The sequence below is a fragment of the Osmia bicornis genome, chromosome 9 (genome assembly GCF_907164935.1).
Source record: "Osmia bicornis bicornis chromosome 9, iOsmBic2.1, whole genome shotgun sequence".
In the NCBI taxonomy this organism is placed as follows: Eukaryota; Metazoa; Arthropoda; class Insecta; order Hymenoptera; family Megachilidae; genus Osmia; species Osmia bicornis.
In genome coordinates, this window is record NC_060224.1 from 6785786 (window position 1) to 6803128 (window position 17343).

At 44.1% G+C, this 17343-nt stretch overlaps 2 protein-coding genes across 6 annotated transcripts in view; one reads left to right on the forward strand and one right to left on the reverse strand.

Moving 5' to 3' along the window:
- Positions 1–17343, forward strand: part of LOC114874392 (tetraspanin-12-like) — a 182760-nt gene that overhangs the window by 52308 nt on the left and 113109 nt on the right. The gene's annotated exons all lie outside the window — the stretch shown is intronic.
- The window catches only part of LOC114874391, an 83019-nt gene that overhangs the window by 4663 nt on the left and 61013 nt on the right, over positions 1–17343 (reverse strand). The window contains exons 3-5 of the mRNA XM_029183616.2: positions 15929–16064; positions 15313–15446; positions 8540–8780 (exon numbers count right to left, since the gene is read on the reverse strand). Of these exons, the coding sequence (XP_029039449.1) occupies positions 8540–8780; positions 15313–15446; positions 15929–16064 (511 nt within the window). The remainder of the gene's footprint in view (positions 1–8539; positions 8781–15312; positions 15447–15928; positions 16065–17343) is intronic.

A 17343-nucleotide genomic window follows, 5' to 3' on the forward strand; every position in this document is an offset into this window, starting at 1 on the left:
GCCATTTTGTGGCTGAGTCGCGGTTTTTATGAGTGCCGGAGCAATGGCAACGCCTGACCGTTTTGGCGTTTATTTAGAACTACGCTAATTTCAAATTTCTACTTTCTATTTGCTATTTTACATTACTTGTACCATAGCAATATTATTTAAAATAATATTAACCATTGCATTCAACGCGTTAATATTGTCCAGGCACTTGACAATTTGAAGAAAAGAAAGAACACTGTTGTTTCCGACAAGTTCTTCTAGTCTTCTGGACGAAGAAAAACGTTAGATCGCCATTGAAAGAGGCAAAGGAGGTCTCTATTTAGCGGCAGAAAATCGTTTAGAGTTGTTAAACGAACCGATAGCCCGTATTGGCAGCTACTTGGACGTTCGCCTGCTTCGCTTCGTGTCGTCGATGCGAGTTATTACGTCGAACAACGAGCTCCCTCGCGAAATCTCGTTAGACTCCTGTTTTATTTCCTTCTTACGCGAGCCGGAAGCGGAGCCGAGCGAGTTCGAGCTGTCTGCGAGCGACGTCGCAATCTATATTATCGCGCATCGTGTTCTCGAGCTTCAATTTAGCCGTTTTCGTTCGCCATGGATGGACCGGAGATTAATTTAGCGCGGTTAATGGACCCCCCGAGAGTGTACCGGTTCTGAATTTCATTTCGTCTCGTCGTTAATGCAACGAAACGCGGACGCGCCTGGAATTTGTTTCATTTTGACAATTTCTCGTCACGAATGTAACGCAAATTATTCGAAATATCCGATTACATCGCGTGACGCATATTAAAAGCAGCACTTAGGAATTATCAATTTCAAAATGACTGCATAAAGATATTACAAAATACCACTTGCAGTGTATTAATTTAAAGCACGAAGTTCGAGGAAAATGACTCTATAATCGTTTTATTAATTTTCTTAGCATAAAATGGCTAGATCTTCGTTAAAGCGGAGCAAACTTACGACTAGTTGAACTTGAAATTAACCCAATTCAACACGGTAGACGAAGTGTTAATATAATCTGAAATGCGACGAGTAAAAACTTTGAAGCATATTACCAACTTCTTTATTTTATTATTATAATTCATAGGTTTTTTCATTCGAACACTTGATTAAAGGAAAAAGGAGCTCGCTAAACGTTGAAAGTTACACTCCGGTTGAAGCGAAATCGCCGGACGTAAGACGTTCGTTCTTCCCTCTTTCATTTTTAATATCCGCGAAAGAAGCGTACCTTACGAGTAGGGGGTGGGGGCTATTTAAAAATGCCGGTTAATTTTAAGGTCCACTAGGGGCGGCGGGAACTTAACGACCACCCTTCTATTTTCTCGAATCGTTCCCGTAATAACCCGGATTGGATTATTCTAATTTTCGGGATTAACGTTCCGACCTCTTCCAAACGGTCCGCGCTTCTTAATATCCTGTTTCGTTTTTCATGCACGTTCGTTTGCGGCCGTTTTATTTAATCAGCCTGGAATTCTTCCCACGTAACGTTTTACCAACATGTTGAAACATTTCCAAATGAAGCGAAAAGAAGAAATACCATCGGCGGATGAAATAAAAAGAAGGTTCTTTAACGATCCGCCATGTTACTCGGTGAAATATAAAACTTTTCTTGGATAGTCCTGGTTGAAACGTGAAAACTTGCACGGATGTTCGGGTAACAGCTCAACAGCCATGAAATCGGAGCAAAGAAAGACAAATTGTTAGTCAATCCCCGAGAAAAATCTCTTCGACGATGACGGAGTTATTTTCCAAGAGAAATGTGCCTTGACAGATACTCGTTCGGCAAGTCCTCTAGATTCGATTTAACCGTATTTTACAATCGAACGAGTCCCTGTCGAGGGAAAGAAAGCTCAACGAACTGATTCGACGTTCGCGAAACGCGATTTTTCTTACGATTCGCGGATTACGACTTTGGGCGAAATCGGTCTGATCTTCGAACGCGATAACAGGTCTCGGGGTAGAATTTTTCCGCAAAGACGGAAGAGGATTCGCGAGCATCTTCAGAATACCCACTTCCCTTCTTCTTTGATGAATCGTAAAATAAATTTTTACACGCAACTCGCTGTCGCTAAATTCGAAATTTCGCGAAAACGATTCGGCCGGGTCGACGAGAATATATCATTTACGCGGGCGCGTTTTCGCGTACGCCTGTCAGCGTACTCGACGCGTTAGCTCACGAATTACGCGCCTAGTAACAATGGGTCGCAGCTAGCCCGTGGCTCAGTCCTGCACGTCAAATCAAAATAACGTGTAGTTTGGCGGTCGGCCAATTATTTGTTGGCCAGGAAACGCGGGCTTTCGACGTTCGAAACTGTCCCGGCACGTTCTCTCTCGATAAAAACGAAGAGCAGGAACGACGAGAGCCTCTCCAGCTTGTCAAAACGTATTCGTCCGAGGATACAACGAATTATATAGGGTGTTTCGTAACGGAATGAAACGCATTCGAGCCATGGATTAATAGCGCAGGCATTTTTATATTTCGGTCAAAAAATGTTACCTATTTCATATTTTCGAATGAATCTTTTTCACTCGGCATCGGCACGGGGTTTTCTCTTGCATCATCAGTTACATGATACCTTGTATAACAGGGTGCTCGATGAATCGCGTCGTTCGAATCGCGCCACAGGACACACCGGCTTCCGGTGATTGCAGCCAGTGGCTCGAAAACCGGCTGAAACGGGGTAAAACGTGACAGGGATTCGGTACACAGGGACAACCAGGTGACTCGTGTCCATCACTGATTCCCATCCTTCCAACCTGCATTCTACCTTCTCTCTTCATAACAATTTCGATAGCTATGACCGGTTGTAATTGCTTTTTCCATGCGAAACAAGCTTTTCGAAAACGTCTGTATTACTCTCGGCTCGCAATTGCTTCGTCATGGATGGGAATCAAAGATGATTTTGTTTTTTCCCCGGACAGCTTTTTACAGATTTCAAATACCAATTTCGCGATAGATAATAAATAGTATCGGAGAAACGGAAAGAAAGAACGAAGTATTAAAAAATATTCGTTAGAACCTGACGAACGAACGAAACGAGAAACTGCAGGGGAACTTTTCGAAATATTAAATTCCACGTTTCTTCTACGTTTGATCGACTTCTATTTCGCCGAGAAACAATGGGGAAAAATCGGGGTCAGGTACGCCCGAATGGTCCCATTGAAATTCAATCCGACTTCGGAGCGATCCAACGAGTCGGTGGTTGGCGCGGGTGGGCGTCGTTTTCAAAATTCATTTCTATATCTCTGGTAACCCATCTGGCGTCGCGCAATCAAACCGGCTGGCTCGGTCAATTTACTACGTAGCCGAAATTGTTTCGTTTTGATTGACAACCGGACCAGATCTGACCGCGCGCCGCCCATCGAACCGTTCAACTTCATCAAAAACGTTCGAGGAGATAGGGTTTCGCGCTTGGAACACCGACTAGCCAGGGATTATTTCGGCTTCGCGACACGTAACGGTCAAAGCGAATCGAGCCCTGTTGTCCTGCCGTCGGAATTGGGTCGTCGTGAATTTGCACCTGAATCGAGATTAGAATAAGACAGGTCGAATCGTGGCGGCCCTGTGATTACGAGAATCGCGCGTAACCGCAAAATCGAAGCGGATCGATCGCGGTGAAACGGTAGTCTAGACGGGACGTGGTGTTCTCTGTTTCCTTGCGACGCTGTGAAACGCCTATTGTCTCGCGCTGATTGCACGCGGATCGAGTCTGCAGGCTGCTACTGTTCGATACCGGAAATCGGCCAGACGAGCTGGAGGGAAATATCGAGTATCTTAGAATTGCAGAATGTTGACCGTTTTTAAAGGATCCCGGGTAAAGTGGTAATAACCGCGATTCGTAAGCAGAAGACACGCGGAAAAAATCGGCAAAATCAGAGATCTGGCGCGGTATGCGAAACGGGTCGAGTAAGTCAAAGACGAACGTTGTTGGTGGCGGAGCTCGGTTAATATTCATCTCCGTTACACGGATGCCAGGCTCGTTTCTTCGGTTACGAAGCAGGTGTTTCTCTCTTTCTATCAAGAGAGGATGCACTCGAACGCTTCTTTTCCCGGGGTCTCGTCGTCTATCCGGTGAAATTCTCCCTCGAGCATCTCACAGGCAGCTCGCCCATCGGCGGAATATAGCCGGGGCATTATCAATGCGAGGCGAGTTCTCGGCTGCACTTTCGAGGGTATCCCGGAATAGTAAGGAGCAACGAGAGTGCTGGCTGCGCTCTTGGAAGTCGTGAAAGAGGGAGGGAGGGATGGAGAGCGCGAAGAGGAGACCGGGATAGAGCGATGGAAATAAAAGCGTACAGAGAAGGAGGGGGATGAAGGAAATGGAGAAGAGATATAAAAAGAAAGAAGAAAGTAGAGGAACTATCTGCTTCGATTAGTAACTCGGTAACGCAAGCTACGTCCGGCGAGACTGTTTTTCTTTCCAGCTGGAATTACGAGCCACCCCGCGGTGGGAGGGTGAAGGATTTTTAAGAACAAGAACAGAAGAAGAAGATACCGGGTTAAAGGAAATGCAAATATGGAAATTTATTCTCGTCACTGTATCTCGGAAAAGTACGCGCTAATAAAAGATGCTTCGCCACGGGAGTATCGTTTGTTCGGGTCGGATCGAGACGGCTCGAGCGGGCTTTGATTTTTTAATCCGTTCGTGGATTACGCGCGATCGATGTCCTCGGGGATGCTCAAAGTAAAAGGAAAGATTAGTCTTTCATTTCGCTTGTTCTATTGTTCTAACACGATCAAACTGGCGAATCGTTTTGTTTGTAGGATTTCAACGTCGCTATGATTGATAAGCAAACTCGAAGCGTTCGATGAATTGTCACAATCGGGACGGATGAAAGAACGGAACAAAAACCGTGCGCGTTCGTCTTCGATTTTATAGATTTCTCCATTAGCAGTCGGACGAGAATGTTGCCTCTGTTATCTCGAACAGAGCTATCGAACTGTCGATCCGTAGCAAGATATATTAATCACGTACATCGGATGTGATTCTGACAGCGGGAACATGTGGGCGCCCGTCTTGGTCGAACGGAACCTTTCATGATGAAGAATCGTTCCACGTTTTCCATCTACAGGGTGTTGCAAGTCTGCAACAGTCTCGAGGCGAGTTCCTTTTGAAATTTCATAGCGTCTTTGAATATATCATTGACGGCGATATTCGCTGGAGTCAAGAGTGTATCGTTTTAGGTAGTCAGAGTTTCGAGCTTAAGGGCAAAGAGATCCGTGCCGCAAAAGGATCAGTCTCTCCGCGGGGAAAGTAATTTACTAATGGTACTGCGCGATGCGCCCTGTATTCTTTTGCCTCCCTCGAAACAACCCTCGATCCTATTGCTCTGTTTCGTCCACACGTGGAGCTGCTCGTGATTCAGCCTGCAAAGAAATTTCCAGAGTGCTTTTCAGGCTCTAATTAATTCGTTCGAGTGTCTTTCTGATCCTCGACTTTCGCGAAATGCCTCGAAATGCACATTTCAGGTCGATTCTTCGTTGCAAATCAACGCCTGACGGATTAGCCGTATCTTAGATTAATTTAATAAGACGCACTTTCTATGGAACCATAAAAACGTAGCCTCAATTTCCGCTCCACAACGCAAGCACGCAAACCGAAGTGTACTCGAGGCGGAACGCTCCGTTAACGCTGCGTTTACGCTTCTTTTATTGCGGAATAAAGACATCGACGATCGACTGTCCACCATTCACCGTTTTAAGGGTCCGGATCGGCCATCAAATCTTGCTTGCAATTGCGAATAGCTGCGCGTAAATCAGCCGTGATCACGAGGAACCTTTGCAACCTTTTGGGGGATGAGTCAGCCTGCTCGTAAACGAACCACCCTCGCTGCATCGTTCGACCCTCGTCGACGACGAGCCTGCTTTCCAGCATCTCGTGGATTGAGCTATCAAATTGGTTCATCGGGCGCGGAGCAAGAATCAGGCTGATTGGCGCAGGATTTTGGTGATCGATGTGTCTTTGAGACGCGAAAGGGTTGACGAGGCTGAACACGTATATCAGCGGCTGATTATCACGGTGTTTCAGGGTGAATTATTGCTATCAAAGTTCTAAGCGTGGTATCGTGTTCTTCATAAAATCGTAATATCAGATGCAAAGTGCAGATACATTATTTAGCACGAGTGATCGACAGACCTGCAAATCGTTCGAAGTGGAATTGAGGTGTCTGAAAGTCCTGAAATCCACGGACCAAAGTCCCTCGATCATCCTGGGAAAAGCTCCTCCTTTTGTGAGGATTCTATTTCGCGAGGAATGTCTTGCCGGGGAATATGTACACGCGAGGAATCCATTTCCGATTAGGGTGCGAGCACCCTCGAGCACCCTGTCGAGTAGGTCCTGGAATACGATCCTCGTCGTTTCTACATGCGCATACATTTCTCCCTTAACTTCGTCCCCTGTTTGTATTTTAAAATGTTCCAAGTTTTCGGCCGCGTATCGATCCTCCGTCAAGCTTCCGGGACATTTAATCCTTGGATCGATTTAAATTTCCTTCCCTTCGTGGAAATTTGAAGAAACGATCAGACTGACGGTGTTTCGAGATACTAAATGGTGTACATTTTTTCTTGTTTCGAATATAAAAATTATTCTTCGATCCTGTCGAAACACCGTGTATGCACAGGTAGAAAAATGCACCGAAACGCGAGTGCAATTATGCAGTCGATAGGAGGATGTAGCTCGCACAGTGCAGGCTCATTTTATATACGAAATTTTATCGAGTCACCCCTGCTCGGTCTAGCTCGATGAAGCCCTGCATTTTCGCGCTTTTTCTCTACCTTTTTCCCGTTCGACCTCGATCAGCGTGGTCGCCAGGCCAGCCGCTGGACCGCAGAATCCTTTTTTCAATTTTAATCCACCCGCCGATATCGGACTCGAAAATAAAAGAACGAACGAACCGTCTCTCTGACGCGATCCTGCACGATGAAACGCCGTGAAATTGTCATCGTTAACTGGTAGCTGTAAAATTCCTCCCGTGCCTTATCTACCAAATGAAGATACCTGTAATTAGGTTTCTTATTTTAAAATAGATCTTAAAGTCTTTACGCTTGTAACTCTTCGTCGGAATCCTTAACGATCAGCTTCGAAGAAGAACGCTATTGAAGCAGAAAACAATACATCCTTGAAAGGCTGTACATATATACATCTGTATACATTGAAAGCACAAGTAGAAGGTTGTTTCAATAGAAGAAAACAAGGGATGGAACGGTGAGAACGAGAGATATAATCGCATCAGTGTACGGTAACAGGGGAACAAAGTGTCGCGAGATCGCGAGAGCAACCGCTCGGTCAGGGATCCCATTTCCGGTGACAGGGTAACGGCTTTGCCTTTTCAGCTGGAACAATCGGTTGTCCCCTTCTTGGCTGGTCGCTGATACGGCTGCTAGGGCCACATAAATGTCACCAACGGCGTGATTCACATGAAAGATCACGCGTGGACCCGATACATCTGCGCGCCTCCAGCCTCGTAAATGTTATTGTTGCCGTTAGCCTTATTACGTTTCGTCGGAGGATACCGTTTCCTGACGCTATTATTCTTCCCGTTCGACGGGGTCGCGCGTTATGCCGACTGGATGACACTGCCTCGATCGAAACACATCCCCCCGGGTGCATTTTCCTCTGATTAATCGTCAGACAGACGCATCTTTGCGTTCACATTTTTATTTCTTCTTCTTTGATCGTGGACGTTTAGTACAATGGAAAAATATTTTATATTTTTCTTAACATTTCTTACACTTTCAGCGAAGTTTACTTATTGTTAGTCGCAGTGAAATATTTTAACATTCTTTAATGGACGTTAATAGGTGTACGTATTAATTAAGCGTTCTATAAAGGGGTGAGTAATTTAATTTCCTTGATAAAGAAAATTTCATTTTCCATTAAATATGACTGAGAGATCGCGCGATTAAAGTGGTACGTCGGATTTACGTAAGAAAAGGTAAGAAATTCTTGGACCTCGCAACTTCTTTATTACATCATTTAATAAACTGCTGTTGCTGCAATCTTTCGTAACAAGCTGCAAACAAGCGATGTATCAGTTTGCAGCTTGGCTAAACGAGACTTCCCCAGCTTCGTTATTTCTCGCGTTCATAAATCGCCCAGATTTGTACCGTCTGTGATAATGATTAAATACCCGATGTCCTTTCTTTCGTCTAAAAGAATGATTCGTTTCGTCAGAAATATAATTGCGATTCTCTCTCTTCTATAATCGAAGTCGGATCAATACCGATTGTTTAATACATCGATTTCAGTTGAACACTTGTTTATCTTTGAACAACGTTCGTTCGTTAACAACGAATTATCGGGAAGAATCGTGTATTATCCGTTACTCATTAAACAACGCGATTATTCCGATGCTACGGTTATAATTACCCACCATATTTCATTAACGATGCCAATATCACTGTATTTGGGGAATTATCTTTCAACGATGCAAACACGAATTTTCTGATGGACGCGCGAGCGGTTGGATAATTGGTACGAAACCATTATTGGAAATCGTTGGTTAATGATTCGTAAATTACTTTTTAATATAAATATGATTTACTCACGGTGTCCTCGGGGCGGTGATTCGCCGGTGATGGAGGCGATACGAGGTGCGTCCTCGCTGATCTCTATGTCAGCCGATTTCCGGTAGACGTCCGCGATCGAGGCGGTGCAACGTAGATGTAATCGGCCGTTTCTGAACATGTCGTTCGTTACCTTGAAATCTATGGTCGACTTGGATACTCGTGAATCGTCGTCCTGAGGAATCGCGAAGAATCTGGTACTGTATATCATGTTGTCCTCGATCTGCGAACAGACGCGTCGAGATTTTCATTAGAAAGCGAATTGAAATAACGAAACGTTTGAACGAGGAACGTCTGCTCACGAGAGAGGTACATTTTTCACAGAGACACGTCCAGTTCTCTTTTTGTTTTCATTCTTTTCGCCCATCAACTCTCGCCGGACATCTAATTACAAATTACTTTCGCCGGGTGCGGTGAGAATACTCGCGCGTTAACAATGCAAGAAAACAGGCGTGCGCGTCAAATAAATATTTAGCAGGTAGAAAATGAAACAGATTAATTCTGAAAAGCGATGTTACACGCGCACGTCGACGGAACGTTTATGAATTATTTCACCGCGTTTATCCCGGAATCGTTTCTTGTTGAAAATGTAACACGGATTTCGCGCTCGGTCAAACTTGTTGTTCGTTACCCTCGAAATTCAAGTTATACGGCGGCTGGTAGAAATAAAAGACATCTCAAAGTGTTCAACTTAATCGATTCGAGAAGCTTTGAGGAAACTGGGAGGAGGATGTTCATTATCGTTATCTTAGCTGACTGCCGCGGCAACTTTTGCCTTTAACTTAGCCCACAGATTACAAAGTTGTTGTGCAGGCTCGCCTTAAGGATATTACTCAGTTTCGTAGCTCTTAAAGCAAATGAACGAGGGCCACGGGGCCTTGTTCTTCTCGCGTTCCAGTCAAGAGGAAAAGAAAGACAGACAGAGAGGAGCAAAGAGGAATGCTAGCCGAGGTATAAGAGTCGCTCGACGTTATTACTTCGGGGAACAAACGAGGCTATGCATTAAGTCGACGGACTTGCAATGACGCTGGGACTAGGCGTGTACAATGTTCATAAAACATAATGCATAAAGCTTGCTCCTTGTTCCGCTTCGCGTTTCTCACGCGTTCGCGCTCCCAGCGACGAGGATTTGTTGCCGTGCGATCCCCGTGTTGACGACGCGTTATCGATGCCGCGACGTGAAAAACACGCGAATCGCGTTACCTAGAAACGATGAAAAGCGACGCCGAAGCGTGTTTGGTTACCGATTTTTATTTAGATCGAATGAGCGATGCTGATAGCAAGTTTGATGGATCGAGATAGCGAGGGATTTCAGGTTTTAACGCTGCTTCGAGCACTCCTCGGCGGATTTACGATGATATTTAATTTACTTGCAAGAGAATATCGAAATTTGAATCTTGAAAGCTTGGGGATAATATTTTAACTTGTATTTTAATCGGAATTTTGTCAAAAGGAAACGTGACCTTTTGAAGGAATTTATATGCAATAGAATAAATTTATATGTTAACTAACTCGCATTATACAGTATTAGATACTTGGCTATCTATGTGCCATTGTGTATCGATTCCTCCTGCATACTCTTTGTAAGACGGAGCTTCAACAAGATTTCGGAGTTTAATGCTTCGAAGGTTAGAAGGGTCTTTGAGTTAGTGGAAATGGCAAGATGTTTCGTTGATTACTAAGGATGCACATCGAATTTAAGCTCCTCAAATGTGAATAACCGAGTTTCTTGGACCTATAGATCTTGATATACAAGTTTCAAGTTTACCTAGAAATCAATTATTATTCGAGCTTCCAACAGCTGGCAGCCTTAAAGATCTTTCCTTAAAAGGATCAAGGAACATTTCTAAAATAAAGTAAATTTTTCGTTCTGCATATCTTCGAGGAGTTTGTTATCTTTAACTAAATTCGATCACTTTTCTCTGAAAGCGAGCAATAACAATCAAGCGAGCCTTCGAGGGTGAAACTCTAAAGGTGTAGTAATACTCGCGAGAAAATGGATCGTGATCAAGCGTAATCTCTAGGGGATATTGCGATTATGACACTGCTCATTAATTTCCACGGTCAAACATAATTAACCCGATATCCCGTCGAACTTCCATCAGCCACCGTTCGATGGCGGATCGTTCCGGATTTATCGAGCAACGTTGCTCGAAATTTTCGTCGAACAAAGTAGAAAAGGGGAAGGGAAAAAAAATAGAGAGAACGCGTTTGTCACATCGTAGGGTTTATGAGCGTTTTGCGTCCTGCTGGAACGTCGCGTCGCTGTAAATTCTGCAAGTTTTACCGTTTTCTCAAAATTCCTGTCGCCGTCGTTTATCTTCCGGTGTCGGCGCGTAACGTACCGCTTCATACGAAATTCCAGCTGCGAGTCTTCTGGATAAAATCTAGGTCGCGTGCTTTCCGCGGAAACGGAAGGTGACGGCTGTCGCTGCGAGGCTGAGTTGAACATTTTTTTTTTCTCCATTCAGTAATTACGATTTTAAGATCGACCGGTGATGGTGAAATTTTATTCTCCCGAAATGCAATAACATTGAGTTAAAAGGATGCAATTAAGTTTCATTCGACACTGGTTTCACAGCTTGCGAAAGCTTTTAAGTTCCAATATCGCCGGTATTCATAGACGCAAACACATGGCCGCGTTTTCTCTTTTTTTGTAATATTGTACACAGATACAAGCGCGCAGAAGTATCTGTGTGCGATATGGAGAGGAAAAGAGGAAGCAATCGATGAAAACGATTTTCTAAGGCAGAGACAGGCTGCAACGGCACGAGAATCTAACCACCGGTTGATAAGTCTGCATTTTCTCAACGAACGATCCTCCATCTTGATCCTCGAAGATGGGAAGTTTCGTCGTTCGCTCCATTTCGGTTTCCGCTCGTCATCCTTCCATTCGAGCTGACGCGCTTTCGATAACTTTTCGATATTCTTTCAGCTATCTACCCGCGCCGCCTTCCTCCGAGAAGATTTAAAACCGCATTAACGTCGTTTGGATGCTGGAATAAATTTTGTTGAGCCAAGTTCGATGGTAGAACAGATTCCACCTACTTCTGGCAGTTTTAGCATTTTGCTCTTTCAATATTTCAAATTTCATATTCCTTCGGGATTCTACGAAAAAATTGTCAAAGTAACTTGAAAATTATATAAGAATAAATATGGAGATGCAATTTTTCAGTTGGAGATGAAACTCGCGTAATCAAATTTCGAAGGAAGAAAGAAGGAGGGCATCGAACTTTGGCGCTTTCCGCGATGACCCGAGGTGCAAGAGCTATCGAAAGCAAGTGCACTAACGGAAAGTAGTCGACTATGGGCAGATTAGTCATCGCGGAGAGGGTGACGCGTGTCAGGGGTTACCCTGACGTTAGTTGGGGGGGTCGAAAATGGCAGGGCGAAATTATCGGGGTTCGTTGTACTTTCCCAGCAGGGTCATTGTTATCCCGGCCTGCAGCGGCGAATTTTCAGTTACGCTCGAGACGAGACCGCGCCGTTCCATTTCGTTGATCGAGAAACTAAATCGCCGCCGCTTTCGGCTCTCGTCGTTGGGCGGCGTTAATTATAACCGATCCGATCCCATAAAGCGGCCGAATTTATTTCCCGGCTGTCGAGGCCGGCAAAATTATTTCGTCAAATAAATCTCTCTGGCCGGCGGCTGCTGGAGTTATCGACGTGCTCGGAGATCGAATATCGCGTTACATTCGCGAGATAGGACATCGAACAAAGCGGATACATTCATTGAATTATGAATCAAACTGTCCTTTGATGACAGCAGAAAGGATGACGGATATCCGGTGGAAAAGGCTGAGCAATGTGAAATAGACTGATAAAAAATGTAGAGATTCAAATCGACAGAGCAGGAATATAGCCAGCGTTAGATAAATACTGTCTGATTGTGTCTGACTACATACGGACTTATTCTACTAGCCTGGTTGCAGTCTGACTTTCCACTCTACTACTCTACTGCCTGATCGCAGGCAATACCATTCTATTGTAGGGATATAGCTAACGTTGGATAAATACTGTCTGATTGTGTCTGACCATATACGGACTTATTCTACTAGCCTGGTTTGACTTTCTACTACTCTACTGCCTGATCGCAGGCAATACCATTCTATTGTAGGGACATAGCATTCAGAGTATGGATATAATTGACGTTGGATAAATACGGTCTGATTTTGTCTGACCATATACGGACTTATTCTACTAGCCTAGTCTGACTTTCTACTACTCTACTATCTGATCGCAGGTAATACCATTCTACTGTATGCCTTTCAGTAGTGCCATTCTACTGCTTACTAGTGTCTGAACATTTACGATCTTATACTACTGACTGGTCATGCCAGACCATACGCAGTCCTATACTACTGTCATGATCTATCTACTGTTCGATTGTCAGACCACACTTGGTACTACTTTACTAGTTGGATAATGTGCCTGTTGTTTAGCATAGGTCCGAGCACATGATGTAACAATTAAATTAATCTATTAACGAGTTAATTAATTATTTCATTGATCGATGAGACTCATTTAGATTAAGAGTATCCATTGTTAAATTTGGAATATTTCTGAATGAAAAAAATAAAAGTAAACGATCCTGTTTCAATTCTGATCATCTTAAATTTCAGTTGATTGAAGGGTACAGATTTTTTGTCGGGAAACCTTTTCATTTCCCATCGATAGTTGCAGAGCGTACCAACCAGTGTATCTTATTTTTCGATGTTCTCTACCATCGGCGTTTCACTCGGTTTTGTTTTTCAATCAGCAGCCGCCACTATAACTACTCGGTCATTTCGGGTTTCAACGGCAACGCGAGGCGAGCTTTCGTGTACACGATGCGGCGGCTGGAATTAAATTTATCGGGATCCATCGAGATACATATCCGGCCAATCGGCAAGTGAACGAGGACGAACCGGCGGGGCGAGAGGCGTCACTGTGCCTCGTATGCAAATAAATCGTTATCCCGCGGTATTTGTTAAATCAACCAAATTATTCCGTTAAATCGTTGCGTCGCCGCGACCCGACGCGTTTAACCGGTTACGATGACCGGATGGGGGTGAGTTATGTGTTTTCGATCGACGAAAACTGCCTCGATCGAAGGAACATTAATCGTTTTCATTCAATATCTAACCATTTTTACTCCCGTTTTTCGTGTTAACGGTCGAACGTGTCGCGATAGAAACAGAAACATTTGTGTAAACATTTTTCTATCGAAGCTGCTTAGGATTTGAAATTTTCTATGGAAGACCAAATGGTCGATCCTTTTCTTTAAGGGAGAAGATATACGGCAGGGTTCTTTTAGCAAATAAGTCTCATTCGATCAAAGTGCTTCCACGGTCAGCTAGTTTTATCCCACTGCGCTTTGTCCAGGCGATATTTCTACCAAATTGGATCTGAGCTATCAAATTCCATTCGATTTAGACTTTCTCTGGCAGCGTTCCTCAAGATTTGTTTCGGGTATTTGTTGGCGAGACAAACGATGCCTATTAAAGTCCGAGACGAGCTGATTCGAGGGGTATATAAGAGGTGTAACAGGGAAAACGACATTCATTAGTCTGTCGCTGGTCCTTTCATTTATTATCTTGTCGCCGGTGTGTGTCTTTTCGCGTTTGACTCTTCTAACCGATTGCTCTCTTTGATATCATTTTTATCACAGACGTGAAAGTGATTTTGTACTCTCAGCGTTCTAGAGCGTTGAATAATTTTTTGAAAATTAAATATGCAACCCTAGCAAGCCGAGTTTTCCAGCTACTCGGAATTCCATCTCTTCTTCTTCTTCAAGCTTTTCGAAATCCGTGGAAGAAATGGGACGAGGCATATTTCATCGAACCCTTCTTAACATCAGATTTCTCTGGCGCAAGATTTGCCAAGCGTAGCAGCAGAATCGAGGATTTACCGAGAAATTCGGAGCATCTCTCGACGCCTTCCTCCGAAATTTTCTCCTCCCTGCTGCGAAGAAACTTCTCCGTCGCGAGTCGGTTACCGATCGAACTTGATAAAAAATCAAAGTGATTTTTATTCACGATCGAGACGATTCGATTGCCGTTCGTCGTACGAACCACCGAATCGCGAACGTTCGCGTGTTTACACGCTGGAATAACTCGTTCGCGTGGGCAAATTAATTACGAATTATAAGCGGAACATCAAATTGCTCTAATTAATTAATCCGTCACAATGGGGCTGGATATGTGCGCGCCTCGTAGCTTCTATCCACCTCTGGTCACGCCATTGCCTGGCAATATTAATAATTCACTCGAAATAATCGTGCGGCGTTATTATTACGGATCGCCGACGAGAAGCAATGGCTACTCTTCTCGAATCGAATGAAACGCGGTTGTAACTGATTAAAAAATCGTCGGATAAAATTCCATTTCTTGAACCATTTTAATCACGCTCTACTTGATACGAAACTCTACTTCCCGAAGCGCTGTTTACACCTGGAGGTTTCCACAAGTATCTAGTAACGGCTTAACAATCTTTCCGAGCCCTTTTACAAATAATCTTTCCGGGGCAACCTTCCCATCGATAAATACTCAATCTTCTGGAAGAGCGCAAAACTACGCGGCGAGGGTGAACGAGGGATGAATTGAAACGTAAATGTAACAGAACGTTGCGAGAGGGTGGGCAAGGAGATAGAAACGAGACGAAGTGGTTGGTGGAAAGTTTAATCATCCAGTAAGGTCACGTAGCTACGGGTCGAGGACGTACTCGTGGAACGGTGGGCGGCCAAGGCGAGAGAGGCTAGCTACCGATATACTTACGAGATCCCCGTTCAGCTTCCACGTAATGTCGGAGGCGGGTCTGGACTTGCCGGTTGTACAGTTAGCTCGAAGCATCTCACCCACTGCTATGCGATCCTTCTCGATGCCGATCGTCGGGTCCGTTCTCGGGGCGTCTAAAGCATAATAATTATGTCGTTTAGCACACGCGACTATCGGCTCGACCGTTGGCTGAAAGCCAGTCGAGACGAGGGGTTGACAGGGGTTGACAGGGGTTGCTGCCGTGGAGACACCTGTACGAATTGTTTCAGTGAAAACCTTTGTCTTTGCTTGAATATTAGATTGAGATTAAATTATAATTTCTATTCTGATTTCTCCTCGTTAGCATTAGTTCGGTTAACCCTCGGACGGCGGACCATGGAGAGAGCCCCAATTTTAATTCAATTTTCCATTTCATATTATATTCATTTTTCTAAATTTTACATTGATACTTGAACAATTATATATTTAATTTTAGGTTAATATTCTAGTAGACTTTCTGTAAGTTTGAGTCACGATTGACTCAGGCTGCGGTGTTGAAGGGTTGATTTTAAAATTTATCAAGGGATTCGTTAATTCCTAGGTACTTATTCATTCCTCCGGGTCGAATTTCACTTACCTACCACCTCCATATTGGCTCTCTCGATCATAGTATGGTACGAGGGACTTCCGGCTGACACTTCGCACTTGTACTTTCCCGTCAGCTTCCTCGACACGTCGACCAGGGTCACGTCGTGTGTGTTCGATTTGGATACCTGAGAACAATAATCAAATTTTATTAATTACACGTGTCTTAGAATTTTGTTAAAATAGACAGACGTTAAATAGGATCGGAGGTAATCTACAGTCGACGGGGGTGGAATTGAGCGAAATTCGAGGGGGAGGAATTCCGTCGAACCGACGGAAGAAAACATTTTACCGGTGAAACAATTTCCAACGAAATGGTATCTCGAAGGGAAGAAGAAAGTTGGTGGTGGGTGCTGCTATCAGATTTCAAGCGGTTCGATCGCCAGTAAAAGCATCTCGCATTGGCGGTGTTTCAAGCGAGCAACTTGCCCCTCGCTCCAAATTGACGGGCCGTTTCCGAAAGCGTCGACGATGGTTTTCGGGTTTCCCACGTTTAACGATCGATCCACGAAACCGCGTCTAGAAATAAAAATCTCATCCCTTTCGCGGGGGTTCGCTTCTCGAGAAGTACAGCGAAAAACGAAGGGTCTAGAAAATCCTTATGGCGAATTCAACGAAGAAATACCGTCGGGATATTTTCAACATTTAATATCCATTGGAGTTTTCTATTTTAAATGAAGGAAAAGAAATACCATGCAATGGAGGTTTAACGAAACTAAAGAATTTTCAATGTCAATAACGATCATCCAGCAAGTTTATAAACAAAAACCGTGGCTCCATGGCGAACCCTTTTGTCGGAACTCCCAGGAGACGCGTATAATTTCTCGGATCCTCCAATTTCCTCTCCTCCATCGCTCCTCCCGTTCTCTTTTCTTTATTTCCGGCTCGGTGCTACAGCGGTCCCTGGAATTACTTTGTATTCCACGCGACTATCGACCTTCTATCTAACCCTCTCCACGTCTAAATCTCGATCGGACTGTATTCCTCTTCTGCGTTTCAACCCCATTCCCCCTCTCGAACCGTGCAATCATTTATATGCATCACGGCGAGTTCGTCTGCCTGCTTTACAAACTACACCGGATCCGGGTACAAGTCCTTTTCACCGCTTCCTACGACGACGATAGAAGCGTCGCGAGGCGATTCGTGGAACGAAACGTTGCATCCTCGAACGCTTCGTTTAAAAGTCACCCGAGTTTCGGCGAAAAATTTCCGATTAACCCAACGTGATTCCTTAATTAAAAAAATGTTAAGATTTATATTCCAATCGTCTGATCATCTGTCATTTTATTCTAAAAAATGTGTAACGAACTTCCATTGATCGCTTTGCACTGTATCGAAAGGGTTGGACCTTACCTTTTTTCCGAGTGGTTAAAGTTTTAATTGAGATCAGAAGGGGGTGGATAAAGT